Source organism: Psittacula echo (assembly GCF_963264785.1).
Source record: "Psittacula echo genome assembly, chromosome: 10".
Taxonomy (NCBI): domain Eukaryota; kingdom Metazoa; phylum Chordata; class Aves; order Psittaciformes; family Psittacidae; genus Psittacula; species Psittacula echo.
This window is the reverse complement of record NC_137741.1, coordinates 18,515,171-18,543,025: the sequence shown is the minus strand read 5'-3', so window position 1 is coordinate 18,543,025 and position 27,855 is coordinate 18,515,171. Positions and strand designations below refer to the sequence as shown.

Here is a 27,855-nt window from a genome sequence, read left to right as displayed (position 1 = left end):
TGGGATTTTATTTTTCACTGATTACATATGTTTCTTTTAGAATTAAAAATTAACTCAGAATTGAAGTTAACCTGACAGACAATCAGCTGAAATCTTGTTGCATAATTGCTTTTGTCTCCCTCTGTTTTCTAGCAATAATATTTTTAATGTGCATTTCTGAAGCAGACTGAAGGTTCTGGCTGTAATAAAAATTAAATGACTACATACCAGTCAAGACATGAATTAATTTGATTTTATTGAAGCCAGAACCTTTGTTCCGCTTCTCACATACAAACTCACACAATGGGTTGACCTTGGGTTCTATTCAGCAGAAATATTCCCCACCCTTTACACAAGCATTAAGCCTGCTTTAGGCCTGTCCAAACATGTGTGTGCCAAGCCAGCTTGTTCAGCAGGGAAATAGTCAGTATGCACAACCTTGTTTTGTTTGGTTTCTGTTGGATGTGGGGACTGGATTGTTGTTTTTTTTTCTGGTTTGTGGCTCTTTGGGAATGCTAATGGCTGTCTGCTTTCCTGCCCTTGTAATATCTGTTTACCATTTTGCTGGCTCATAAGTTGGTCATTTGGCACTCGTGACCTAACCAAACAGATCAAAGGCTTTCAAAGGGCAGACTCTATGAATGCTTCCATCTCCATCCCAATGCCCTTATTTTCCCTGTCTCCTCCCTTACCTCAAAACTTGGTCTGTTGGTGTGTTTCAACAGTGAAACAAACATCTGAACCAAATGGGTGAGATCCTGGTGGTCACCTCTGGGCCACCATTAGCTTACGGTAACCCCTGTGCAATTGGATGGGAACCAGAGACAAAGTGGCCTCTGTTGCAGAGGTTGGTTTGTTTGTTTATTTTAACTGGCTGTGGGCTATGACTCTTCCAATGTGCCTCCCAAGGACAAGGTGAAGAATGGCTTCATGGTTTCTTTATTCACAGTGCCTTTAGACATTACGAGTTTTTGTTGTCTTCTCAACACAGATTTAGGAGCAGGGACATAAATCACTCAGCTCCTGGGATTGGTGCGCAGCAGTCTCACCACGATTTATAGAAGAGAGACTATATGAGATAATAATAAACTTATAAGGACACTTGGCAACATGCAGAAATTCTTAAAGCTCTTGAGTTCATGAGGAAAAGTTTGTTCCTTTCTTAGAATGTATGGTGCAACACTGCTGGAATCCAGCATCTCTGTTGGGCTGGCAGCTAACAATGGGACTTGGGATATACTCAATTTTTTGGCTGATGAAAAGAGGGTAACTACCCATCATGTGTTACGAATATTGAGAAGTTATAAACACTGCCACCATAAAAACCATCCTTTTCCAACAATGTGCTTGAACATGTGTTTGAAGTTAAGCACGCACTTTAATTAAGCAGGGATGGACCAAGCCTGGATGTGAATGGATTGGTTATAGAGCGACATGGTCTTGTTGTGTGGCTGAGTATGTGTGGTGTGGATTCTTCACAGCCTTGAGAAATCAGTGTCTAGAGTTAAATATAGTCATGTATTGCTTTGCTGAATTAGCATCCTAGAAAAGAGAATAAATCAAAGTCAGGCCTGGTGACTGTCAGCAAAAATTACCAAACCACCAACTCAAGGAACAGAAGTGGACCTCAGTTTGAGATAGCTAAGGCGATACAATAAAGAAGAAAGGAATCTGTTAAAAGTCTTATACTGGAATTTAGGAACAGCCATTCAGTAGGGTATCTGTAAAACTGTGAAACAGGTCTTAGTGAAGTGATGAAAGTTTTGTGTCTCATGAGACTGAAAACTAGACTGCGTAGTGTGCTAGAAGGTGGTAAGAAAGAAAACCGAGAAAGTCTTGATGAGGTTTAAGCAACAAAGTCAGAAAATGTAATCTTTTTCTGTTACAAAGGCAGGGATATCCATTTCTATTTCAACCGCCATGTACCCAGGTACAAGCAGCATAAAGGTTTTATAAATATTTTCTCAAAATGAAAATGAAATCACTGAGACATTTCGATGGTGACCTTATCCTATGTGTAGGTAGTTGGTGAACTGGTGTTGGTTATTGATTTCAGGGTTGAATGTTTATGCTGTCAAGTAGTTTGAGATTGTGTTTTTATGGTATTCTGCACTGTGGATTGCTAATGTACCTCCTGCAACAGGACCCGAAGTTGTTTAGCGTGAACATTAAAAGTTTGGACTCTGAATGTCTGTTCTTAATCAACTTTCTCTTGACTCCAGTTTGAGTTTACCATAAGTGATTGCAAAATAAATCCCTTGGTTCTCATTCTTTATTTTTTTTTGACAGTTTTCACTGAGAACTGAGTTTTTAATAGCTTGGAGGCTTATACTTGAGTCTGTATTTTGTCCACAAGTGGAGCATTATGTTGTGTCCCTGTGATTTCAAGTGACTGACTTGATGTGTTTATTAGCAAGAACCATCCTGGAGTGAAAACCCTGGTTTAACACTGATAGCAGAAGTTCAAGTGATGGACTAGAAGCACGTATATGTGTGATAAATTACTATTCAGTAGAAATCGAGTGACTTACAAAAGAGCACTTGCAGCAATTCCTAAAAATGCATCACTCAGTTGTTTATGGTTTTATACCCAAATGCCTTAATTAACATCTGTACTCATCTACCTACAGAGGTGTGACTCTTGTGTGCTGCAGTGGAAGGTTGAACCTCTGAGGGTGCTGAGGTGCTGGCACAGGCTGCCCAGAGAGGCTGTGGCTTCTCCATCCCTGGCAGTGTTCAAGGCCAGGTTGGACGGGACTTGGAGCAACCTGGCTGAGTGGAAGGTGTCCCTCCCTGTGTCAGGGGGTTAGAACTGGAGGAGCTTTAAGGTCCTTTCCAACCCAAACCAGTCTGGGATTCTGAGGTGCTGCTGTGAGTTCAGCCATCACTTGGATTCTGCTTGTTGTTTTCTCAGTCATGGTTCTTCCTCTTTAGGAAGTCATTTGTCTCCCTGTTACATGCTGGGTTGTTGGGGCTGCCTGGCTTCTGAAGCAGGCAAGCAATGGACTTCGCTTCCTGTGGCCTGGAGTCACTGTGAGCATGAGCAGTTAGGGATCTGTTTCAGGTGGAGCAATCCCAACACTTTTTGTGCGGTTCTTTTACCAGCAAAGGTTTGAAGATGATTCCTGGGTATATGTTGACCCATAACTAAAAGAGAGAAATATTCTTTTGTACAGTTGCCTACAGAATTCGGTGAATATTAAAGACTGAATATGCAGTAAAGAGGTTGTATAACTTTCTGACCAGTAAAAGTCAGAAAGGAGGTGTAAATGACGGGGCCAGTCAAATTTCATGCTTAAGAGTGTTACCGTACCATTTGGGAAGGTACAACAGCAGTGTATGCAGAGGCCAGGAGAGCCTCTCTTCTCTCCCTGCAGTCATTATGAAATTGGTAACTTAAACAGTATTGGGAGTTTTCTCTGGAAGCCTGCTCCACTGCCCAGCTGCATCAGGCAGTATGGACCTTCTGAGCATCCAGGTCATACTGCATTGTGTGGTTCAGTGTATCTCATAGAAGAGTTTGTGGGGTGATTTACTGGAATAGCCAAAAGCTAAAGGAAGATACTGAGATTACATTCAGAATGTTTGAGCCTCTCTGGCTGTAGCCCAGTTCTTTTCAGCGAACTTTCCCATGTATGTTGCTTGTGTGCCTACGTGGCCTGATTATGAAGAATTGGAGTCTGGAAAATACTGTGATAAGACCTGTCAACCACATGTTAAGCAGCTTGATGGCACAGACCTTCCTCCTGGAAAGTGTTCTACTATCTATGCAAATGCACTTTAGTTGGGGGTCACCCTCACAGCCTGTGGAAAGGTATCAGGGCAGCATTTGTGGATAGAATCACATAGCAGTTAGTGCGGAAATAACAATTCTGTTTTCAAATTAATGTATTTTTTACTGTCGGCTTTCAGGGAGCCTGTGTGATGGTGCAACCAGTCAGTGTTACTTGCTGCCAGTTCTGGATACTATATTTGTCCGGAGGAAGTACAGAAGAAGTGGCCTAGGGATGAAAATGCTGGATGATTTCTGTCAGTCTTTCGTGGCTGAGGATGCCTTGGGGATCAGCTGCCCTATTTCTGCTGCCATGTATCAAGGTAAATCATTTGATGTGGAAACGTTAGGTAAGGGTCATGTATAATGTATACATTTCAATATGGTCTTGGTAGGATGTTCTGAACTGTGTAAGAGTTCAGTGCACTTGTCTGAACTGCACTGTTGTTAGCGTGCAGCTGGTCACTTTTCTAGAGGCATCTGGAATTTCCTGCAGAAAGGTAGGCCAAAATTTATGTAAGATAACGAGAAGCATAAAACTCATTCTGCCTTTTTGATGTTGTGCTTTCCTATCTTACTCTTAGAAAGGGAAAGATGTCATTGCCCTGGACAGTGACTTACCCATTTTATTTTACACCAGAGGGAAAAAAAATCGTACGATGTTGCCAAGTCTGCATTACACTCATAATGCTCTTGTAGATACTGCATTTGTAAGAAATCAGATTTAATAAACCATATTCAAGGTTTATATAATATAAATAAATTAATATAATAAATATATTTTATTATATATAATAAAAACCATATTAATAAAACCATATTAAGGGAGTGGAGCATCTCCCTTATGAGGAAAGGCTGAGGGAGCTGGGTCTGTATAGTTTGGAGAAGAGGAGACTGAGGGGTGACCTTATTAGTGTATATAAATATATAAAGGGGGAGTGTCACGAGGATGGAGCCAGGCTCTTCTCAGTGGCAAACAATGATAGGACAAGGGGTAATGGGTACAAACTGGAACACAAGAGGTTCCACTTAAACTTGAGAAGAAACTTCTTCTCAGTGAGGGTGACGGAACACTGGAACAGGCTGCCCAGGGGGGTTGTGGAGTCTCCTTCTCTGGAGACATTCAAAACCCGCCTGGACACATTCCTGTGTAACCTCATCTAGGTGTTCCTGCTCTGGCAGGGGGATTGGACTAGATGATCTTTTGAGGTCCCTTCCAATCTCTAACATGCTATGATACTGTGATACTGTGATATATCTAGGCTCTGCTCATTCATCCAGTCGCTTCAGTACTTGTTTCTTATCGACTTTCTTTGAACGTTTGGCACTTCTATAAGATCACTAAGTAGTTATATATATTCTCCGTGGTCAGGTTGAAGTTCTGGTTTTGCTAGTAAAATGTACAGAAAATACCTGTGCTCACATTATTTATAAATCTGTTTTCTTCAGGAAAGCATTTCTCCCTGAAGTTGCTCTTTGTATGGTATACAGCCTTTACAATCATTCTGGGGGAGATATTTCTGTTGACTTAGCAATTTATGGCCATTTCCTAAGAAGTGTCAACACAATTTTGACTGTATTGGTTCTTTTTCTTGGTCAGGATGTGCCATTAAATGTATACAAATGTACCCCAATGTATGCAGAGGTACCCCAAGAGCTCCTAAGGTACTGCTATAAAATTCAGGAAGAAATAGTGTTTACAACATGGTTTCTCTTCTCCCAACAATATCCATTTTCCTATGTCAGGCACCAATGGTTGACGCTATGGATGTGAAAGCTGTGTTGTTTATGTGTTAACACTAGCGATATATATTGCAAGACTATGCTTTCATCTCAAGTTTAGAGCTAACAGTGAATAAATTTGACTTGCATCATGTTCTAATTAGGTTTTCTGGGTCCTAGTTTTATAAAAATATTAATACTGTAAGTTAAATTTTGAGTCTATTGAAGCCACTGCCTGTTTTTAATTTCATTGGAACCACAATCTCATACTTTGACAAAAGAATGCAATGTTTTACTCTAAATCTCTGTACAAAATGTGCGCTGTTTTCACAAGGATGTTATTTAATGTGCTATAGAGGCCTAAAAGGAAGTAAAAAGCCACTTAGCAGATATCTCTATTTTGGCATATATGTTACTTTCAGTAGCTTTTATTGAAATGATTAATTTAGTTTGGATATCCTGGGATACAATTAATGCCAGGGATCTGCTCATTACTGTAAGGCAAATGTTTACATACCAGAATTAGCCTTTTTGTTTTGACATCCCATTGTTAAACTCAAGTGAATGTTAAAGATGCGTTACCAATCTGTAGGATGATGAACTACAATGAACAGAGGAGAGCATGAGAATACTTTAGTTGTTTACAGATTGCTGTCTTAGTGCAGTTGATGGAACTCATAGAATGGTGGTTAAAGAAAGTTAAAAAATACCCTTTAAATTCTTTGAACTGTGTGTCCTACGACATATGCTTCACTTGGCTCTGCAGGCATCCTAAGGAAACCTCTAAATAAGGCAGATTTCAGTTGGATAACATAAGCAAACCAAAATTTGATTGTTATCCAAATTACACTGATGTTTAGTGTGTACTGTCAGTGATGGGGATCTGTGGGAATATGGTTTCTAAGGGCAATTGTGCATCTGACACAGGTATTGCCATTATTCTTCTGTTAGTTGTTCTTATTTCCTGTTTTCCACACCCAAAGAAGTAAATGAACCCCAGCAGCAGAGTGCAGGGTAGCAGTAGGAAAATGGAGGGTAGTATTGGCCCAAGAACAAACTGCTACAAAGTTGTGTTTATAAATAGAAATTAGAGTAGCATTCTTAATGGTTAGAGCTGGAAGATACTGAAACACCTTTCATTTCAGAGTAGTGAGGGTGAAAAAACCCACACTGTTGTTAGTCTCAAACCTGCCAAGTGTCTGGAGATAGTTCTGTGATGCAGTGCCAGAAGAAGGTGGATCAGTAAGTCATTTCAAGTCCTGTATTTCTGTGCTTACAAGGAGGTAATGTAGACAGAAGCAGATGGACAGGATTCAGTCGTGCCTGTTTAGGTAATTCCACATAGACTCTGCCTAAAAGCCCCAGCTAAAGGAAGAGAAAGGAAGATGAGAAGAGAAGAAGAAAAGATTTCCAAAGGAACTAACGAAAGTAGGTCTGAGAGGTTTCTGGGATAGAACACTCTCCTTTCTCCACTGTACTTTTCACTCATTCATGCTTTTACCCCTTGCTTTCTCCTGTTCAGTTTGCCAGAAATTCTTGCAGACTTATCCTGAGGAGCAGAAGCGACTGTGGGAGGTGGAAGCACCAGGAGATTGGAGCCAGCGAGTGAATATCTGGTTAAAAATTCAGATGGAGTCATCCTCTTCAGGAAGTGAGTTAAAATAAACAGTGTGAACTTGGCCATGTTAGTTATATAAAGATAAGAAATAAATCAAGGGGTGGATAGTGATAATAAATAGGTGGTTTCTCTGTTGTTTGCACATGGAGAAACTACTGAGTGTGCAGTCTTGTTCACTGGTCTTTTCCCAGTAAACAGGACAATTCTTAGAACTTATGAGGTAATGAAATTGAACTACAGAACATCTGAGAGATACTGAACAAAGCACAGTCTTGGCATAAAGTGGCTGTAACTCCCATTGCAGTGCACTTACAGCAAGAGTAGAAGTTAGCCCAAAAAATTCCTGTTGCACAACACAATGTCTGGGTTATAGAAAGGGGTTTGTTTCTCTGAAATTAATACAGAAAAGAAATTTTGTATGGCCAATGGGCAGTGTGTTTAATTACCTTCAATTTGCTGCCAATGCCATTCTTGGATGGAAACACAAACATTTTCATTATGGCTTTTGGAAGACTCGAAGTGCTGTCCTACAGGGTAAATCTGTCTTGCTGGGAGCATTTTCTGTCTACTTCACAAAAGATAGTGATAGAGTAGGAAAACCTTTCGGCAGTTCATATGGGGATCCTATTGATGTAATCTGTTCAGCTGGCTTGGGGACCCAGACAGGCCCCTCTGCTGTATGCCTATAAGCTGTGATAAGCATTAGGTTGCAAAAGAAGGGCACGAATTGTCTCTTTCTGGAAGTGCCGTGAGGAGTGCTACAGAGCAAATTGCTCCCATGCCTTCCCACATCTATCCTGCTTTGTATTGGCTTGGGGACCTTCAGTTGAGACATTGCTTTTCATCTTGTCTGCAGCATCCCACAGGAGAGTTAAGCCAGAATTTAGCCCTAGGCTGGGTTCCTCTGAAGCCATTATATTTATGTTCCTCATGCTTTAAACCAACAAAAACTGGTGCTGCTCTTCCCTTTAATCCATCTTGCTAAGTTCAGTTTATTGATGGCAGTTGAAGAGAACTGTGATCAGATCAGCAAACAAAGTGGATGGTGGAGGAGACTGTGCTTCTTTTTCCTTTTTTTTTTTTGCCGTCTTTTGCCACAAAAACAAACAAAGAGAAATGACCCAGAACATGGGGAAATATAATTCCACCAGAGTGGCTGTCAGTAAAAAGTACACAGAGGCCTGGGAACTGCCTGGGACAGTTCTGCATGTAAATGAGGTACTTCTTATCTCATGTGTCCTCAGAAGAAGGAAGGAAAGTATAAGCTAGAAATGAGGGGTGTTGTATGTGTATTTATGTGGGTTGCGAATCACAATGTGATCTTTATAGTGAAAGGCAGCAGAAACAAGTGAATTTACCACTAAAATATATAATAAAAATCAGCTATTTAAATTATATTCTCCATACTGGTGCACAGCTGACTGGGCATCACTCTCCTTTACACTGAATGTGCTGAACAGGCTTTATTTCATCCATCTTCAGTGGTAAATCAACTCACTAGACAACAAATACTTAAAACAGTGCTTAATATATATTCTGTCTGTTTCACATATGGAAACTGTTGTGCTTCTTGTGCTTGTGTTTTCCCAGTACTGTGCATATTGTGCCCCCAAGGAAGTACTGAGGGAGGGTACAGGACAGATAAAGCCTCCTAAAAGTAAGGGAGGTTTTCCCTGGTTTTGCTTTGTCCTGAAAGCAGCATTACTTCTGCATAGCTCTGTCTAATAGCTGGTAAGGAAATTACAAGAGAATTTTCCACAGCTTCATGCTATCTGTTAATAGCAGATAAAGCAAGAGCATTTTCTGGGTGCAGGAATCCTTTATTATCTGACCTAGTGTGCTGCTTCCCATACACATAAAGAGAAGCTTGTGAAGTCAGGTTGGATGAGGCTCTGAGCAACTTGATCTAGTTGAAGACGTCCCTGCTCATTGCAGGGGGGTTGGACGAGATGACTTTAAAAGGTCCTTTCAACCCAAACTATTCAGTGATTCTATGATTCTATCTTTAGGGGGTCACTTGGGAATAGAGTGCTTCACAGTGACTTGCTCTGTTATGTAGAAAGCAAAACACAGTGTAATTCAGTATTGTCAACTCCAGTCTGGATCTATGGCAACAACCATGAAAATAGACAAGTCTTGCTCTGCTCTGATTTCTTACGTCCCCATTGCCATGTGCCATGCTACGGTTTAGAACAAAATTATTGAGAAGAAAACCTGTCAATTCTCATTTCCCCCTCTCCCCAGTGCTCAGGATTGAACACCATTAATGTTGTAAGAATTCTCCAGTCAGAGAGACTCTGAAAGAGGTTTCTATAACCCTGAGGTCAGGGTGTTAAGTTTTGCAAGGTTATGTGGCTGCATCTAGTGGCAATACAGCTGAACTGCAGCACGCTGGTTACCTCCAGCTGATACCTCAGTTCGGATGTGCACAGATACACAGACGGATAAATAAACACATATTTCTGTCTGCATGCATACATATACCTGTAAAAATAAAGCTGTTTAGTATGTTGTCACACACAGCTGCAATTGTTCCTTCTGAATTAATTCTTAGTGTTTGAAAAATGGGGAGATTTATTTACAGCAAATAGTAACAGGCACACAGTGACAGTTGTCTCCTGGGGCTGATTGGAGGAACAGAAATCATTTAACATGATTTGGTTCTAGCTGCTAAATCTAACAGGCGGTGAAAAGTAGTTTAGTAATATACATAAAGCATATAAATGTGAAGTAATGCATAAAATGAGCAGACTGAGCAGGAATGAAAATCAATTTCAAATGATTGCTTATAATCCTGTGTCTGAATTGGTCAGACTGTCTGCACTTTCTGAAAGGGAGGAAGGGATATGGGGGATATGGGTTTTCTGGATGTAAGAGATGAATGGATTATCTATTTAGCAGAACTTTCATGCTAAGGAAGACCGAAAGAAATTTGCTTATTCCCCTTAGTTATTCCCCTTAGTCTTTTGTGGTAGTGTCACTGGGCACCCTGCTTTGATTAATTAACCAAAGCAAGGCAAGAGGGATTGCAGGTAGCATTCAGGTGGCCTGTTCTGGTGTGTTCTTTTAAGTGAGAATTGGAAGGGAAGTCTGCTTTTTTTTTCCTGTTTCTTTGTGGGGCAAAACTGTTCACCTCATTTCTCCAGAGGCTGAAGTAGGCTCTTGTATGGAGAATGCTCAAACTCGTAAACCCAGACAAGCAGATGTGGACCAGATGAATAATATACAGTGATTAATTTGCTATTTTATGATCTATTTTTTCCTTGTTGGCCTTTTAATTTTTAATGAGATAGTGAGGTTTAAATATGAGAGACCATCACAGACCACTATAGGTGTTTCTTTTTCCTACTGACTCATAGCTTTATGTAGGTAATCATAGCTATATGATACATACATGTGTAATTGATTCTTGTAACTAATATAGATAACTATAGTAGTTTGAGAGGCTAAAGACTACAGGGTAGTTTTCACTAAGTGTTTTAGTTTGATCCTTAGTGAGATAAGGGAACTGTAACCAAGCTGGCACACAGCAAATTCCAAGGTTTGTGTGTGCAATGGCTTTTGGAATTGAATTGTTATTTTTCCTGTGCCTATACAGGGGCTTTAGTGTGCCACCTTTGGAACGAATAAGCCAAATTCTTTAAGGTCCTAATTATTTTATTCCACTACTTAGCTGCAGATCTGACTGTGCTTAGCTTTATGCAGGATGGAAGCCTAAAACAGGCTGAGAGGTTTGAATGAAGCCTTGAACCTAGTTAGGGGTATACGTATCTGAGAAAACAAATCACAGTAATGAAGCTTTTTCAAGTACTAAAGAAAAAGGAGAGATGAGTGGAAGCAAAACAAAGAGCTGTAGGGGTTGTTTCCCCAGCACATTTTGGTTGCCACACAATTAAATCAGTTTGTTTTCTTCAGACATGGGTTTCCTGGGGGAGCTATGACAGCACTGGCCCCTGTGGTGCACGCTCTTGTATTATGTGCTGTGGTCATGGCTTCAGAGCCCACCCAACCAGATCAAGGCTTCTGTGTACTCCTAGTTTTCTTTATGCTGACACTTCTGGGAAGTCAGGGAGAGCAGCAGGAATGAAGCTGTTCTATACAAACAATGCAATTGCCTTGCATTTACATGTTGGTCTTGATTGACAGAAGCATTTCATATTAGGATTAAGTCACTGTTTATGTTTTTGGTGTATAATTTAGTGTTCCTGTGTCTTGGTTCTAATTTCAGGGCGTTGAATACATTCCTGGTGTTGGGAAAGTGGCAGGAGATGCCACAGAGAAAAAGATGACGCAGCAGCAGCAGCAGGGACTCTGAACTCACGGGATCCTGAACAAGGGAGCTTAGAACAAGGTGCAGGCAATACCCAGCAATGAAAAGGATTCTGAAAACAGAGCAGGCCTTGGGGGCTTAGTTGGAGATAAGGCCACCAAATAATTCAGAGTTATACCATACTTACCCTTTTGAAAATCAGCAAAATCTCAGTATGGTCTTAAACATTGTAATTGACTGTTCATGATGTGTAACACTGGAGAGATTTCTTCAGGTAAGACGTATTTTTTTTGCAAGACACATGTTCTCCATCTTGTGTTTTGTTTTAAATAAAGCTTTTGTTTGCTAATTGTCCTTTTCTTTTTCTTCTCACCAAGTCATTAAGTAGTAGTTGAGCCTTGCTGTTTCCCTGCTCTGAAAAGATTCTGTTGGATTGCACGAGATGTCGAAAAGGGAATAATTGGAGGGCTTGTAGATACTGATGTAAGAAGATATTTCTATGGAAACCACATCCTGCATTATGGAAGAGAGATACCACAACACACGTTGGTATCAGAATGACAGCTGTAACCTTCCTTTCAAAGCAAACAAGTGATCTTGAATTGCTTTCATTTGAGCTTTTCTAGCAGAAAAATCTGCCTCAAGCCCTGTGGTGGACAGGGTAGTACAGGAGAAGTTTGGTACGGAGAAGAGTGAGCAAGGCACAGGCTTTAAACTGACTTTAAATTCAGGCACTGTGATCATGTTATGTGTAAGTTCAGGGTGTAGAACTTCGTGTAGATTACATATTGCATGTTTTATTTCCTGTAGTCTCTGTCCTAATGTTTAGTTAACTTAATTAACTTGGAAGCATAACATTTTACTAGATCCTTCATGGGGAATCTCTAAAGCTTGACCATTGTATTAATGATTACAGGTGAAAGGATCAGATCAGGTCCAGTGGCAGAGAAGGTTTTGCAGAGGTAGGCTCAGTGGTGAGCAGCAGTAGGCTCTTGATGAACCTGAATAGATCCAGCAGCCTTAATTCTTAAGTGGGTGCCTTAAAACAAGAGGTAGCTATTTCTTTCCAGAAACTTAAGCAGCATTTCCAGGGAGACAGTTCTTGTAGGCAGGCATTGTGGGTACACTGTGGGGATGTATATTTCCCCCTCGTACAGCGTAATTGCTCACACATAGCCCTGTTGCCCCATTTTTGTTTGATGTCATGATTTAATATAGCAATTCTTCATGTATCCAAGTAACTCCTCCCCTGTTGAGCTGCTCAGTAAACCATATGCCTGAGACAAATCGAAATCAGACCTTTCTAGGCATCACTTTAAAAAAAAAGCTATAATTGGAAGTTACAAGTTTTTGCCAAGAGAATTAAAACACTGAATTGTGTGCCAGCCTTAATCATGTTGCTATGGTTCTCTTGTCTCAAAGAGAATGCATTTAGCACTAACTTTATAATCAGTTGATCTTCAGGTTGTTGATTTATCAAGTCGCAAAGGGTGCGCTATAAAGACTGACGGAAACTCTGTGTCCTCCTGTGTAGCAGCCTATATTGTTACTTAATGTATGGCTTTAGAAATACACAGTTTTTGTGAAGAATGGCAATACCAGTTACTCCTAAATATGATAGAAAATGGTTATATCTGTCCTCATGAAAGCTGATTCGGAGTTGCAGTAGCCTGGCAAACTTACCTCATGTCTAGTTTGCACAGGTTTGCTCCATATTGTTTCAGAAATGCTGACTTACAGAGCAATTATCTGAATATTGATTTTTGTTTCTTTCTTATTTATTTTTTGGGTAATATTAGTGCTTTAAGGTGTCTGATTAATTTAGAAGTTTGGACCTGCAACTCGTTCTTGGCAGTATGAAATGCTTCTTGGTGAGATCACAAGAATCCTAAGAGGGTCTGAAGCAGAAATAGATCCAATGTCTTCACTGTCTTAATAGAACATACTAGAAAAAAACCCTAAAACAACAGCACAGACATCTTTTCATTACAGTGGGAATTCTTTTAAATAAATCTGCATTTACTCAAGGATACGTGGTTTGAGACTGCTGGAAAAGTTGGCAAAGGCTTGAAAAAGCATTCCAATTTTTGGTGTTTCTTTCAAAACCTTGGATTTAATCTGCTTCTGAATCTGCACTCTGGTGGTGGTGGCTTGACATGATGGGATTTTCTGCTTTGGAGGCCTAGAGGTAACTGTGTGTGTGAGAGAGAGATGGCAGATGTACCTATTGTACTTACAAGCATAGGCACTTAAGTCTGGTCTACAAGTTATATGTTAGACAGCAACATCAGTGTTAGCAGGGGCCTGGGTGTGTGCGTGCCAACTAAATAAAGTATTTGAATCACTCTCAAGACAAGTAAACATATGGATTTTAAGGCTAGGCAGTTTCATTACGTTAATCTGTCATGATGTTTCACATAATGTAAGCCAGACAATTTCATGCATGGTTGCTGGATCAAAAAATCATTGGTTTTGGTTGAAACAACCCATTTTTTAGAAAGCTTGTTTTGATTTGACAGTTCTGATTTTTCCGATGCTGGGCAGTGGGAATTCTGCCACACTCACTGGCAAGTTGTTCTGAAGTTTTGTGTTTACAGGTGCACCCAGTGTTTTTAGGCTGAATTCATTTTGGTTTAGTCTCCTACGATGGATTTTGCTTTTCTGTTTAATGCTGAGCTATGGCTCTTGGTATTACCACGATTCTTTCAGTGCGTGGATGGATACCTCATGCCCATCACGACATCAGTGAACAGTGCTGGTTTTTGGATGTCTCTGTGAGTCAGGCTTTCCTGACCTTGATTCATCCTTCTTATCCTTTCAGAGACATTTTCCATTTTTCCTATTCCTCTTAGAAGCCTGAACATCATCAGAGGCCCAGTTGCAGTTACAATCCCACTGACTGTCATGGGTTAGCATTTCCGGGCTGCTGTGACCTGTGGTTGTAAATCATCATGGATTCTTACGTGCTTGTGGGTGTCTTTATGGTGAACATGCTCTTTAAAACATACCTGGTTTAATGTTGTTGTCTTCAGTGGCCACAATGGCTGCAGCATACTACTGAAAATGTAGTCGATCCAGCGTTATCTTTATTATTACCACGAGATGGCACCATTACATAGCATAACATTGTCGTCATCTCGGGTGCTTGAGACGTTGACCGAGATTTAAATGCATCACTCGTGGGCTTCATTTCCTCAGAGAAAGGAGGATGAGGGTGTGGTGAAGCTTGTCTCATGTTTACCATTCAGTCTCATTGTGTCAGTGGAGTTTGTCTCAAGTGGGCCCTGGGTTGACTTTCTCAAGCCAAGGTGAAGTTGTAAGAGTAGCACAGTATGCAAACTGCACCCAGATTGTCCCCCTTGGTATGCTTGTTTCATCAGGAAGCCTGGGTAGGACTTTTCCATGTTATACTTCATGGTTTTCCAGCATGAGGAGTCTGTCTTAGCTGTTCAACAGATAACTTGAGCATCTGATTTTCCATTTCTCTCCCTTCTCTCTCTGTTACATACATTGCATCAAAGTACTACTGAGCACTTTCTTTGACATTTGTCATGTAACATGCTATTAATATTCTCAGCCTTAGAAAAGGAGAGTGGTTGGTATGTGTCCTAAAGGCAAATTGACTTGGGTCAATATCCTTCCCTCCCATCTCTGTGATGACATTAATGTATTAGGGGATCTGTCTGGACACTCCTGGACTGCTCTTGAAGGGTCTGCTAGAAGTCACCTTATTGAAACTTCTGATGTCTTCTTTCTGCTATGGTTTTTGTGTGGAATGTTTAGAAATACAAATTAAACACTCTAAATAACCACTTTTCACTTGTATTAATTGATTATGAGAAATGAACCATTTAGAAAGCTGCCTTATAAGTAGGTGCCAAAGTAGAAAAACTCCAGCTAACTTGTCTGAACTCATTAGTGTGAAAAACAGACTCACTTGGCACCTTTGCATTGACTGTGTCCAAACAAAGGCTGGGTGACATCCTTAGAGCTGAGTGCCTGGCTGACGTAATTGGGATTGATTCTGTCTGAATGAGCCATGTTCCTAAAGGAAGCCTTGGCAGGTCTATAAAACACAGCAGTTGATTTGGAGTCACTTAGGGGTGTTCAAGTCCACATTTTAGTGTCCTTTTCTGTGGATGAAGAGGGGGAGGGAACACTCTCTACTTCAGCACCCAACTGGATTCTTCTTAACATTTGCCTATCAAGGATGTTGCAGAAAAAAACAAATTAACACATCCAAATGGAATTTCTGCTTTGTCAAATTTAGCGCTCAATTGCATAAACAAAGAATGCATCCAGCTATAGTTAGTTATTTGGTATTGACTTAGGCCTTCCTTTATGTATGCCTTCTTACAGATGAGCATGCAATAAAATTTAAGTACACAGGAGACAAAATTAGGAGTTTGTAATTAGCCGCTATTCAATTTGCAATCCAACGTGATGGTAAAGTCTCAGTTTAATCTTCTCCATTTGCCTTAGACTTTATCCTTGCTTTATTGAATTTTTCTGTCTTGAAGGTTGTTGGGGTTGTTTTTTTGGAGGTGGGTTTTTTTTTAAGGAATCTTTTTGGGTTTAATTTAAACTGAAGGCTCCATTTTTGGAAGATCAATAAACTCCATCTGGAGGAATTCTTTTCTCCCAGCCACCTGACACTTAGATGAAGCTGAACTTTTTATCTTGTTCTCATTCTTAGGGAGGAGAGTCAGAGGTTGCATTCACCATGATGAGTACATTTGGGGATGTCAGTATTCATTCACCGTTGTCTGATTTGTAAATTAATAGCTCAGCCTCTCTGGACTGTGGGGTGCTAAAGGTCAGTGACCCTAAGAGGAGAAACACCTCAGAGCTGTGTGTGCCCTCTGGTCAATAGGAGTGGCTTTGGCTTAATGGCATTAATTTCATGCTGCTTTTCAAAGATACAGATGTGCAGCATACCTTCAATCCTCCTACCTGGAACCAGTAATCCCATCCCAGCTTTCTGAGCAAGCAGGGAGGGAGAAGAGAAAAGCCCTTCCTAAAAGGATTAGTTCAACTGATTAATTTTCCAAGTTTCTTCTTGCTTGGCATGTCCCCTCTCCTCCAAGCCTTTGATAAGTATCTTAACTAAGATGCATTTTAGGTAAATGCTGTCTTCAAGAAGCATCGTATAAAAGAGCTTTCTGATTCCCCCGCCCTCTCCAGATTTTGGGGCTGGTTCAATCTTTTCTAAAGCTATTTCTCTTGTGCTGCATGCAGAGCCCATCTGCTGTAATGCAGACTGAAATGCTGCTTTTATCCTTGTTTGCGTAGAAGGTTGGTGGGTAAATCAATTGGAGTGAAAGACGTATTGTCCCTCTTTGCTCTATGTCACAAGCACAAATATCTTCCTTTTAAAGTGTCTCTTGGTAGAAGCCAAAGCCTTTGGCACAAGCCACCTCTGCTAGTTTGACCTCTTTTGTGCATCTGGAATGGAGGAGCACCTCTGAGAAGCACAGAACAAAACCAGCAAAATAGCAAGAGAAAAGGTCAAAAAGGGGTCTTGCTCCCTGTAGACATCAGAAGTTTCTGCAAGATGATATTTAGCATGTCCTGCCTGAACAGTTAAGGCATCAAAGACACTAACACTTCGATAGGTAATGTCCTTGTGAGTTGTCAAATAGATCGCAAAGCACGTTGCTCTGCCATGCTGGGGATGGGAGGGAGGGACCTTAGGTCTTTCTACTCATTGAGGTAGCTGAGAATGAGAGCTTCAGAGAGCCTTTGCTTCCAGCAGATGGATATGCCATGCTGTGCTCTGTCCTTGCCTGGCTTTTGACTTACAGGACTAAGCTTACAGAGTGGTGCTGCAGTCCTGCAGAGGAGTGGGAATGCAGGTTTCTACCAAAGACAGAGCTGACATCAGTTATGAGTAATAGAGGTGCTTGATTTTTACCTCTGTAGTTTTGCCTGATCACAGCCTTGCAGTGACTTACCCTTGGACTAGCCAGTCTCTGATGCAGTATAATTACAATGCCAGCAATGATTCCCTCCCATTCCAGCAATGGGATCTGAAGGGGGAGGTAAGACATACTCTGGTAATTCACCACTCAACATAGCAAGGTCAGGACAAACAATATCACCTGCCCTAGCCAAGGGAAAAAGCTGCTGGTATTTATTAGAAATCCAGGAGGCAGCCAGCATTCTGCTGCTCAGGACCTAGAAATGCAGGGAAATACAATGCAGGCAGCTTCGATGCTAGATTATTCTCTGTATTTGTAGCAGGGGATTGGTGAAACTGATCACAAAGAATCATCTCAGCCAAATCCCATGGTTGAACCCCTGCCCAGGACAATAATATATACGATGATGACATGGGCCGAGTTGTGTTCTTCATTGTTGTTATGGATTTTTCACAGTCCCCTGGTTTCATCTGCAATTTTCCATGCACAGGCGCAGTTCTGCTTCTTTCCTCTCGTATCCTGCCCAGGAGTAGCACGGCGCCTCAGCTGAGGCTGGCTTTCCCTCACAAACCCTGCCGGTATCTGCAATCAATTCTAAGTGACTTATCCTGGATTCACTTGTCCTTACTTAAAGATAAACATGGGCTGCCAGGGGTAGATACAATGCCTGAAAAGAAAGGAAACAACCAAGCACAGAACAGAACTCGGTTGATACAGAGGCGCATGATACAATGCCAGTTTGGCTAAAATCTTTTCCTGAATGCTGGAACTCATCCAGGATGTTGCTGCTTTCTGATGCTGACCTTGCTCATTTAACAACCATATCAGTGCATGTCAGTCCTGTCATCCTGGCCACAGCCTCCAAGCAGCTTGAGTCCCACTGTATCCTGAGAGTGGGTATTCCTGGGAGCCACCACTCTGTGCCGTGCACTGCTGCTAGGGAGTGAACCCAGGTGCTAGGTTTGAACCCAGGGGTGCTCAGGCTAAAGTTAGTAGCCAACTCATAGCACCACTTGTTGAGAAATGTCATTTGAATCTGTGGTTTCTGGTGCTGAGGAGTGAACTCGCTGTGAGCAGAAATGAGGCAGGGCGGCTTTCTGAGTCATTTGCAAAGGCGCAGATGAGAGCTTTAGCAAGCTGGTAGGTCGAGGAAGAGATTGAGACTCTTGGCTTGGAGAAAGGGGGGTGATGAAACAGAGCGCCTTTATGGGAATAAGTCTCCTTCTGCGTCAAACTGTACTTTCAACCTTCCTAATTAATGTTTTTCTTCTTACTGTAGTGCAAGCAGTGACCTGTTGGTTCACAAGATAAAAGGGATTAGCTAATCAGAATGGAGATCCCCTCTACTTATCCAAATCTTTACTACAAGTGGGATAGCCATGAACACAACTAGAACAACACATCTAAGAACTATGTATCTGGGAGTTTAAAGGGAGGAGGGGTAAAGAAAGGAAAATAGTCCATGTTGCTTTGAGGTTATTTTGAAAACTGAAACTGAATAGGTCAATACCCTTAAGCTTTTTGGTCTTTAATTCTCTCAATGGTATGGCAGAAATCGTTAATTGTATTATTAAAAAAGCTTTGAAGACTGTATTAATGTAATGTGGCCTCGGATCAGTCAAGATCACATTTTCATTATGAGTAAAAGATTCCTTGTCCTGAAACATTGATCTCATCTTGAGCTGCATGTCAGACGGAGAGGAGCCTTTCCCAGTCTGGGCAGTAGATGGCAATGGTGCATTTCATTCTGCAGCGTGCTATGCTCTCAATGCTCACCTCAGAAAGGGGCCATGAACTTTTCCCCTCAGCTTCCAAGAGCGGGTTTGCACTTACATAGCCTCTTAAATATTCCAGAGGCAAAAGAATTCGAAATTCCATTTTGAACCCACATTTCTTTAGCAACTGCTGTGAGGTTCCTGAGTTACAAACTATAGCACCCAAACAGTCCCAATCCTGCGTGTCAGCTCTGAGAATGGGCCTTGTTAGGTACCATCAGCATTGTCTGTCTTGTGGGAGGGATTCAGTGAAGCAGTATATGACCTCTGAAGTAACATCTTCCACTTGTTTATTGTGGTTTTTGTAGCTTTTTTGGTGGATTTTCCACCTTTGCATCAAGAGAGTGAAAGCTGAATCGAGTAGTTTAGTTTATATCATGATTGGGGAAGTTCAGAAAGGCACCTAACTAACATGTCGTCTTGTGTTGTACTGTAATATTTGGAAAGACCTTATAGCAGGTCCTGGAGAAGATGAGAAGAGACACTTGCAAAGAGCTGGGAATCAGGAAGGTGTGTGTTACAGGGTCGTACACATCGACTGTGCTGTGCCCTCATGTGCTATGCTGCTGAGTAGGCAGGCAAGGATTTCAGAATGAAAGTGTCATCTAGGGTCAGCGATTTATGAAACTGAAATGTGCTGTGGCAGTTTGAAGATACCGTGTGTGTAAAGTGCTACTCCTTCCTTGTCCTGTGGGCATATGCCATGTGTCTCTACAGTCTTGTGAGGTACCAAGGTGATTGCCTTAAAACTCCTTGCTACTCAGGGCGTTGCAGGATGCTAGCACGCACTATGTGATGGGAAGCAGAGGGGTGTGCTGGCTGGTGTTAAGCTTCAGTGCTGCTGACTTTTCTATAAATAACTGCTGTCTGCTGTAATTGGTCACATCTCAGGCCCTGGTGATCTTCTATATTATTGCCGGCTGCTGGAAAACTCCCAGAGGCATAAAATAGATACCAGGAATAACCTGCACCCAGCAGAGTGTATCCCCATGTGGCACAACAGGATAAAACAGAAATAGTGTTTACCAGGAGCTGGTGAAGGATTTTCTGTGGCAGGAAGGATGGAAAAAAGAAAGAGATTGCACCTCTAAAATGATAGCAGCAGGCCATCTCTCCTGCAGGATAGTGCTGAGCCTGGTGGAAAAAGAAAATCTTCCTCGGGTATTTAGTGGTGAACTGACTGGGTGTTATTATTTGCCTCTGACTTACTTACGGGTATTTTTCATCTCTCCATAAAATAACAGTGTCTTGAAAGAAATTGAAAACTAGAGGGGAAAAAAAGCAGGTAGGTGGCTTGTGTAAGATGTGTGGGGGTAAAATGTGTAGTGTTATCTATCCTGAAGGATTTAGAACACTTCCAAAGCCAAGAATGCTGTATGCTATATGCCACCCTCAAGGGCAGCCAGCTTGGGGTGGAGCACAACACTGAGGTGAAGCTGCCCAGCATCAGGAATCAATGTTTTTATTAAGGGAGAGAAGAAAAGCACTGGAGTTAGATGTTCAGGAAAGGGTTTGAATGGAAAGGATTGAATTGCCAAGCTTGGCTTAGTAGTAAGCATTTGAAATAGAACTGAGAGCTGCAGTGAACTGCTATAGAACTGTAGTGGCTTGAAGGCCACCAGGTGAGTGTGGATTGTGTGTCCCCCTCACATACTTCCATTTCTACCGCCTAAGCTGCATTAGCCTCTGTATGACACACAGTGCAGTACACTAAATGCATTACAGAATACATGCTTCAGTGGCCTAATAAAAACTTTTCTCGTGTTGACAAGGAATTTATTAGAACTGAAATCTTACCAGCATTACACAAAAGCTGGCACAGAGAACAAGGCTGTGGAGGGACTTGTCAACAGCCTTTCAATTGACTTTTGCTGACTGATATTTCAAGATTAGGTGCTATTGTAGGGCATTTAATATAAGAAAGGATTGCTGTGAGATCTTAGCTTCTGTCCTGGTTATTTGCTATTGGTGGGAACTCTTTGGTTCCAGCAGTTTGGTTCTTTGTGATTTGGAAGAAGTATTGAAAGTCCACATAGCTTTGGGTCAGAAATGTGTTTTCATTCAAAATATGCCAGGGAAGTGTCAATGTGACAAAAGCGGGATAAAAAGTCTACAGGCAAGAGAACAGCAGGATGTATTCTGTGGCCTCACACAGCCTCACTGAGTGATTCCTGGGGTCTGGCTTGAAAGCAAGCTATATTGCTTGCTGTAAAAAGGCAGATACTGTACAAAAGCCATTGCTCACTTAAGAAGAAGTCTAGGCTATTCTGGCATGGATTTTCTCACCCAGGAAAGAACTTGCTGTGATTGGGCAGGGTGCCTAGTTGTGGTATGACATTCTCTCCTGTGTATACTGAAGTCCCTAAAGCAGTGAAGAATCTAGCCCTTACAGAGCAGAGCACTCCAGTGACATGAGACTAGGCTAAGACTTAAGCCTGCTGATCTTCATTCAGCCTTGGTGATAGCCCTGCTATGTGACAGGGTCAGTTTATGTGGGTGAAGATGTATACCCAGAGCCATACTCAGACCACCTGATCATGGTTAACTTTCTTTGGTTTCCTGTTTTCTTGCAGCCAGGATCCACTAACTCTGTATATAGTGCTCTCAGTTGTTCATGCTCCTGAAGTTACATGCCTGCCTTTATCTTAGTGGCCACCACAAGCAGCCTGCATGTGGCTTATGTGTATGGGCTGGTCTTAGAAAACAGTGATATAATGACTAATTTATAGCAATTGCACTTCAGGCAGTAAAAGAAACAAACTAGAAAAATGGCAACCGATAGAATAGACTGGAGAAGTGGGAGGAGAAACTTCAGTAATATCTGAAAATCCAGATGGACAATTTCAGATGTTTGACTTCCTTTGAATACTGCCTATGTAGGAATTCAGCCCTGAGACTCCTCAAGCTAAAAGTCAATACTGTTAAGAGAAGACAGTACCCATTCAGAACCAGCAAAGATAGTGACCTGCAAGAACGAAAGCTCTGGCAGTGTAAAATCCCAGCTGAAAGCAATGCTGCAGTCAAGGAACCCTTGTGATCCAGCTGTAATCCTATGTGATCACTTTGTATTGGGAGAAGACAAAAATGAAACAAAGAATGGTGTTTGGAGAAGACTGTGGTCTCCAAACTGCAGTACAAAAGCTTTTCTCACTATCTACCTTTGAGGACTGTGTCCCTCCAATCTTCTGAAATCAAACTGGTGCTTTCCACGCTAGCATGTGCTGCCCTGGCACCTTGCAGAAAGATAGCTAAGCTGGTGAAACACTTTCTGCCTCTTTCTCTTATTCAAGCAGTTCTTTCTCCATCAGATGGCTAGTTCTCATTGTGAGTAAGTAGATTTGGGAGGGAAGAGGTGTTTCAGCTCTTAGGTTGCTAATGTAGAGTTAGATTTTTGTTTCACCTGTTAAGGTATTATTTTTTTCTCTAGTCTTTAGGTACCAGGAGAAGAAATGAGCAAATCCCTTTCACCATGACAGTAATTGGAGTAGAAACAGCTTTGCCTGCAAATAAATAAATAAATATTATATGAAAAGCCTTGGCTGGAGCTGCCATGTTCATTCTTGTTTCTAAGGCCCCCACAGGCCATGTCACATATGTGGGTCATGAGGTCTATCGATTATGTGTCAGACCCTTAGGTGTCAGTAATCAATAACACTAACCTGCAGAAAATGCAGCAGAGATTTGCTAAACCAACTCTTCACATTGTTCTTTTTCTTGTGTTTAAGTTTTCTGTGCCTCGCTAAAAATAACAGGCTGCATAGCAGCAAAGGCAGGGGAGGCAAAAAAGTCATTTGGCTGCCAACTCATTTACTGTCCGTTTTCATCTGATTCTGTGTGGTTCTTGGTGAGAAGGCAGGATGAGGAGGGGCAAGACAGGAAAGGGTATTTCCAATTGAATGGCTTCTGAGAAGTAGAAATGAAAGTGATTGAGTTGGGAGGACCTAAACATTTTGACCCCGACAGCTTATTAATATTTAACAAGGTGCCAGATTTTTCTTTGACACTGGAAATTGTTGCGACTGTCTGTCTCCAGCAGACTGAGTCTGCTTTCTCAGTCCACCATATCTAATGTACCTGCTTCCAGCCATGAATAGTCCTTATTCACGAATGCTCTCCTTTATTTGCTGTTTCCGAGAATAAAGAGAGGTAGTTTGGCAGATTAAGTTGTGAAGTTTTTCATTCAAACTTCATATCTCTTTATGTTCTCGATGGGTCACTGAGCAGACCGTGGTTTTCTTGTGTTGATTGTGGTTTTTAGAATCACTCCTCAAAGAACTTTTAACAAAACATTTATTCGCCTTTTCACTTTGCAGATTGCTTGCGAGCTGTTCGCTGTGACAGTTACATCTTTTAAATGTAAGCAGCTCTGATGAGATAAATATAACGATTTGGAACTTGTATTCTGATTTGTATTAATGCACTCCTTCAGGCTGGTGTATGAAGTGGGGATCCTATTGGGGGTGGGAGGAAAGTCTAAGCCATAAAGATAATGCATCATCGAACAGACAATACTCAATAGAGGAGATGAAGAGTAGGAGAAAATAATATCTTTATGTATTATTTAGGTGGTCTGCATCCCCACCCTTCTGGTGCCTGCCTCTGTCTCTCTGCATTAGAGAGGTGGATTAACTTCCTGATGTAGATGGGAAGACCTAAATGACTTTTCCAAGGTCATAGAAAGTTTGTGGCAAAGCTGGATATTGAATTAGTTTTACCAAATCTCAGTCCAGTGTCCTGAATATGCTTTTTTAAAAGAATCATAATCGGTATTCATTTATCTTTATGTACTCCCAATTAAACCAGTGAAAATGAAGGAATCCATTTGCTAAAGAGTTAGTTTTATGTTAAACTGACAGATAAGATCCCTAGAGAGCTGTTGGATTTGGCTTTAGGCATTTCCAGTCAAGACCAGGAATTCTCAATGCTGTTTTTGTGGATGCTCCACAGCATGGGTGTAAACTTTGAGATCCCAAAGTTTCAGTGTTAAGGGTTTCCTCTTGCACTCCAAGACCAATACCAAGGACCTTCTGTCTTTTTGGCTTGTTTGAAGACTAGTCCAGAATATATTTTACCATTTTATATAGTTTTTTACTGCTCCAGCTGCTCTGCCATGTCTGATTCTCATAATTCATGTGTTCTCCTTAATAGAACTAGGCAACCATTTGGTGACTGGAGTTTCCAGTGTGTATTTATGCCTTGCCACTGGGGAAGCAGCTTCCATTTTTGCATTCAGAAAGTTTTAAAATGAAACCTGAAAATATTTCCCCTCTCCTTACAATGTTTGAATTGCAAAGCACCCTGTTGCTGCCTTGAACCCACTGCATTGTGTAAAATCACTCATTTCAATGATAATCCACTTACAACTGTGCTCAATTACCCACTTGTGCTGTGAGTTGCCAACTATTTGCCTAGTTGCAGAGGATAAAACCTATTTGGAAAACTTGGGCAAAATGTGGATACCAGGAGGGGTAAACCTGGAGGGAAAGACTACCAGGGGAAGCAGAATGCTTGGAACTGAGAACAGAGGCATGGAAGAGAGATGGACAGAAAGAAGGAACATGGTAAATGCTTAAAAAGGCAGAGACTAAATAAAGAAATTAAGAAGAGAAAACAAGAAAGCAGTGGCTTGGTGGATGAGGTCTGGTCTAGCAGAGGGAAGGAATGATTTATGCCCAGCTTTGCACATGAACTTTGCACATGGGTGACCGTGGACCACTTCTATCACCTCCTTGTCCTCAGTTTCACCTTCTGTAAAATAGGTCCTGTGGTACTGACCCTCCTCTGAGGTGCATGGATGGGAAGAGCTAGACAAGAGCTACAGTAACACTGGTTATCCTGATTTATTGGTTTTCCTTTGCTAAGGCGGCATTTAGCCAATGGCACTCTGCCCTTTCACTTGTAGGAGAACTAAAAAGCTCAAGAAAGAAAAACACATGGCTCCTCGGCTCTCTTTCAGGAAAGGAGGGAGGCTTTTAATTATTTAAGCATCTCCTTTTCATGGTGCTTCTGGTTTTTGAATCGTTATCGCTATAGTTGTTAAGGCTATAGGCTCTACATAAATCATTTAAATAAATAATAAATAAGCCATATCATTAAGTAATACACTGGTATTTTTTATGGCTGTAGGGAAGAATTCTGTGGCGAAGGCTGTGTTTAAACTGAGAAGAAGCCTTTTTTATGCACATCATTTTAAACACTGCCTTCTGGAGTTAAAGTATTAGCTTTTGGAAACTGTCCTGGGACTTTGAGGAGGGACTTTTGACTTTCAGAGGAATTGCTCTGAAAGAATTGGCCACCAAAGTGAGTGTCTGTGATTCTGCTATCCATGGGGCACACTGCATGTCCCGTGGTGTGGTTCCTGCTGAACATAGAATCATAGAACATTTAGGGTTGGAAAGGACCTTAAGATCATCTAGTTCCAACCCCCCTGCCGTTGGCAGGAACACCTCACACTAAACCATGTCACCCAAGGCCTCATCCAACCTGGCCTTGAACACCGCCAAGGATGGAGCATTCACAACCTCCCTGGGCAACCCATTCCAGTGCCTCACCACCCTCACAGTAAAGAATTTCTTCCTTATATCCAATCTAAACTTCCTCTGTTTGAATCCAGAGAGGAGCTTTGCTGTAGTCACAACTTGCTAGTTTATATTTAGTTCCTTTAATTTTTCAAATTAGTGTTTAGACTGGTCCTGTCTCACAGACTTCTGGTTCCTCTTGTTCTTGATTTTTCTCTCAAGAAGGACCAAAGGCTTTGCATCAGGCAGCACTGAGCATTGTGGTGTCCTGGGCACACACTGCGGTGTTGTCAGGCTTTGCAAGGGCTCAGGTCCTGCAGCAGCACGGGCACAGCATTGCCTCCCAGTTACTCCTTTGCTTACGAGAATGAGGCCTGGTATTTACAGGGCTGCTCTGAAAGTCTTGTCTCAGCTTCATCACTGAAACCTCTCTTCCTCAGTAAAAGCAGAAACACTCATTTCAAGCTGGAATATATACATTTGCAATACTGTAAACAAAGTTAGGAGGTGGCACTTCAAAATCTTATTTCTGAAGTGAAAACTCAATGTACTTTTTAGCGTGTTGTGGTTAGAGAAGGTTCTACTTAATTTTTGGGTTTGCTCTGGATTTTTGTTTGTCCGATTATTTTTCCTTGGATGAATTTTCCACACAATTTGAGTGTTTGAAAGTAAAAAGCTGTCTCAGCTAGCCTTGCTGGTGGCTCAGCATTGCCAAGTGCTGGGACACATCAGTTCTGTAATTTGGTATAAATAATCAAGACAATTATGAAAGAATTATCAGTAGGTGATGAGGAGAAGTATAATTTTATCAATAATTATGTTTCTGTGCAGAGTGGTAAGAATCTTTACTGAACTGGTACCTGTAAACACTGAATTTTTTCAGGAGTCACATAGTCCTTGGGGTCTGCCCTGAACATGGTCATGCTGCTGCATGCGATGGTGCCGTTCCACACCACAGTCTGCAGTGAAACCTTTGCAGCAGGACAAGATGGAGCCAGTCAGCATCCTTGTGAGGCTGCTCAGTTGCACAGGTAAGACTTTGGGTGCCTTTCAGGCGTGAGAAATAATACCAAGGGAAGGAGCAGGGCCGTCACCTCCAGAGAGCTGTGTCTAGGAGGGTTTGAGATAGAAGTAGAGCAGAACCAGAAGGGACAGCAGAAGGAGGCTTCTGTTGCTGTGGGGCAAGGTGGGCAAGAGCACAGCTTTTGTTCTTGGGAAGCACTTTCTGGCTTCTCCAAGATATTACAGCCTTACATTTTGACCTCCTCAATCCCAACAGTCACAATTGCAGTTGGTTCTCGTGCTGCTTCCTACTTTTTCTACACCTTAGGCAGCTTTGGTGGGAACCATATCAGTTCTTCTCTGGAAGCAATGGGTTTTCTCTTCCTAGGAATACACTTACTTTTAGAGACTAGATATTCACAGTATATAGAGACTCAGAGGCACAGACAGTGAAAATGTATGAGCCTGACTTGCATGTTGCCTCCACCACACATGGTGTCTAAACCCACAATGAACTCCCCCCATTACATGCTGTGTTTTAATATTGCATGATGATACCCAGCTCATCAAGACTGCTGTAAGGAGTGTCCTAGATTAGCAGGAGGTGCCAAGCAGGTAGTTAGCTGTTTGATCTGTCAGTCCTTTGTACCCAAGTAAGTCCTTTATCCCTAAGCAGAGATTTAGTTTTACTTTCTGAGATGCTATGTTCCACAGGTGGTTATTTGACCGTGTCCTGAATGCCTTGCAGAGTGGGGATAGAATGGATGATGGATTAGTGTAATAACTTCACAGAACTCATTGATGCTGATCTATTGACACCCCATTTATGCTGTGCATGCCATTTTCGCAGGAATCTTATAAAGAAAGTAAAATTTCTTTTCAGATTCAACTTCCAAACACATGCTTGAAGTTCTAGAGTAGCTACATTGTAGGATTTACCTTCTCCTTTTATAACTGAGGAGTATAGTTTTTCACTGGCAAGTCCTGTCTTGAGGACATATAAACACAATTTCCTGGTCTTTGCGTTTGAATCAGGTAGGTGGACCTGACTCCAGTGAGGTGGGAAAACTCTGAAGTTTCTTTTCCCCTGGGGCAGGATCCATCCCGCTCATTGCCAGTGAGAAATACCACCAGACAGCAGGACTAACGTTTGGAAGCTTATTGCTGTCTTTACCCACAGTGCAAGTCCCCAGCTGAGACTTCAGCTCACTGTACTTAAAGGCAGAGATTCAGTGCACTAAAGCAGTTAGCGCATTTAGCCAACACACTTTCTGATCC

The 27,855-nt window shown here is 41.6% G+C and overlaps 1 protein-coding gene across 1 annotated transcript in view; it reads left to right on the top strand.

The window, feature by feature from the left end:
- LOC308225276 (protein FAM169B-like) overlaps nucleotides 1–11,526 on the top strand; it is a gene marked incomplete at both ends in the record, with an annotated part of 39,031 nt that extends 27,505 nt beyond the window's left edge. The window contains 6 exon segments of the mRNA XM_080625983.1: nucleotides 3,892–4,074; nucleotides 6,996–7,124; nucleotides 10,238–10,314; nucleotides 11,320–11,376; nucleotides 11,379–11,462; nucleotides 11,464–11,526. Of these exon segments, the coding sequence (XP_080482109.1) occupies nucleotides 3,892–4,074; nucleotides 6,996–7,124; nucleotides 10,238–10,314; nucleotides 11,320–11,376; nucleotides 11,379–11,462; nucleotides 11,464–11,526 (593 nt within the window).
- Nucleotides 11,527–27,855: the final 16,329 nt, after the last annotated feature.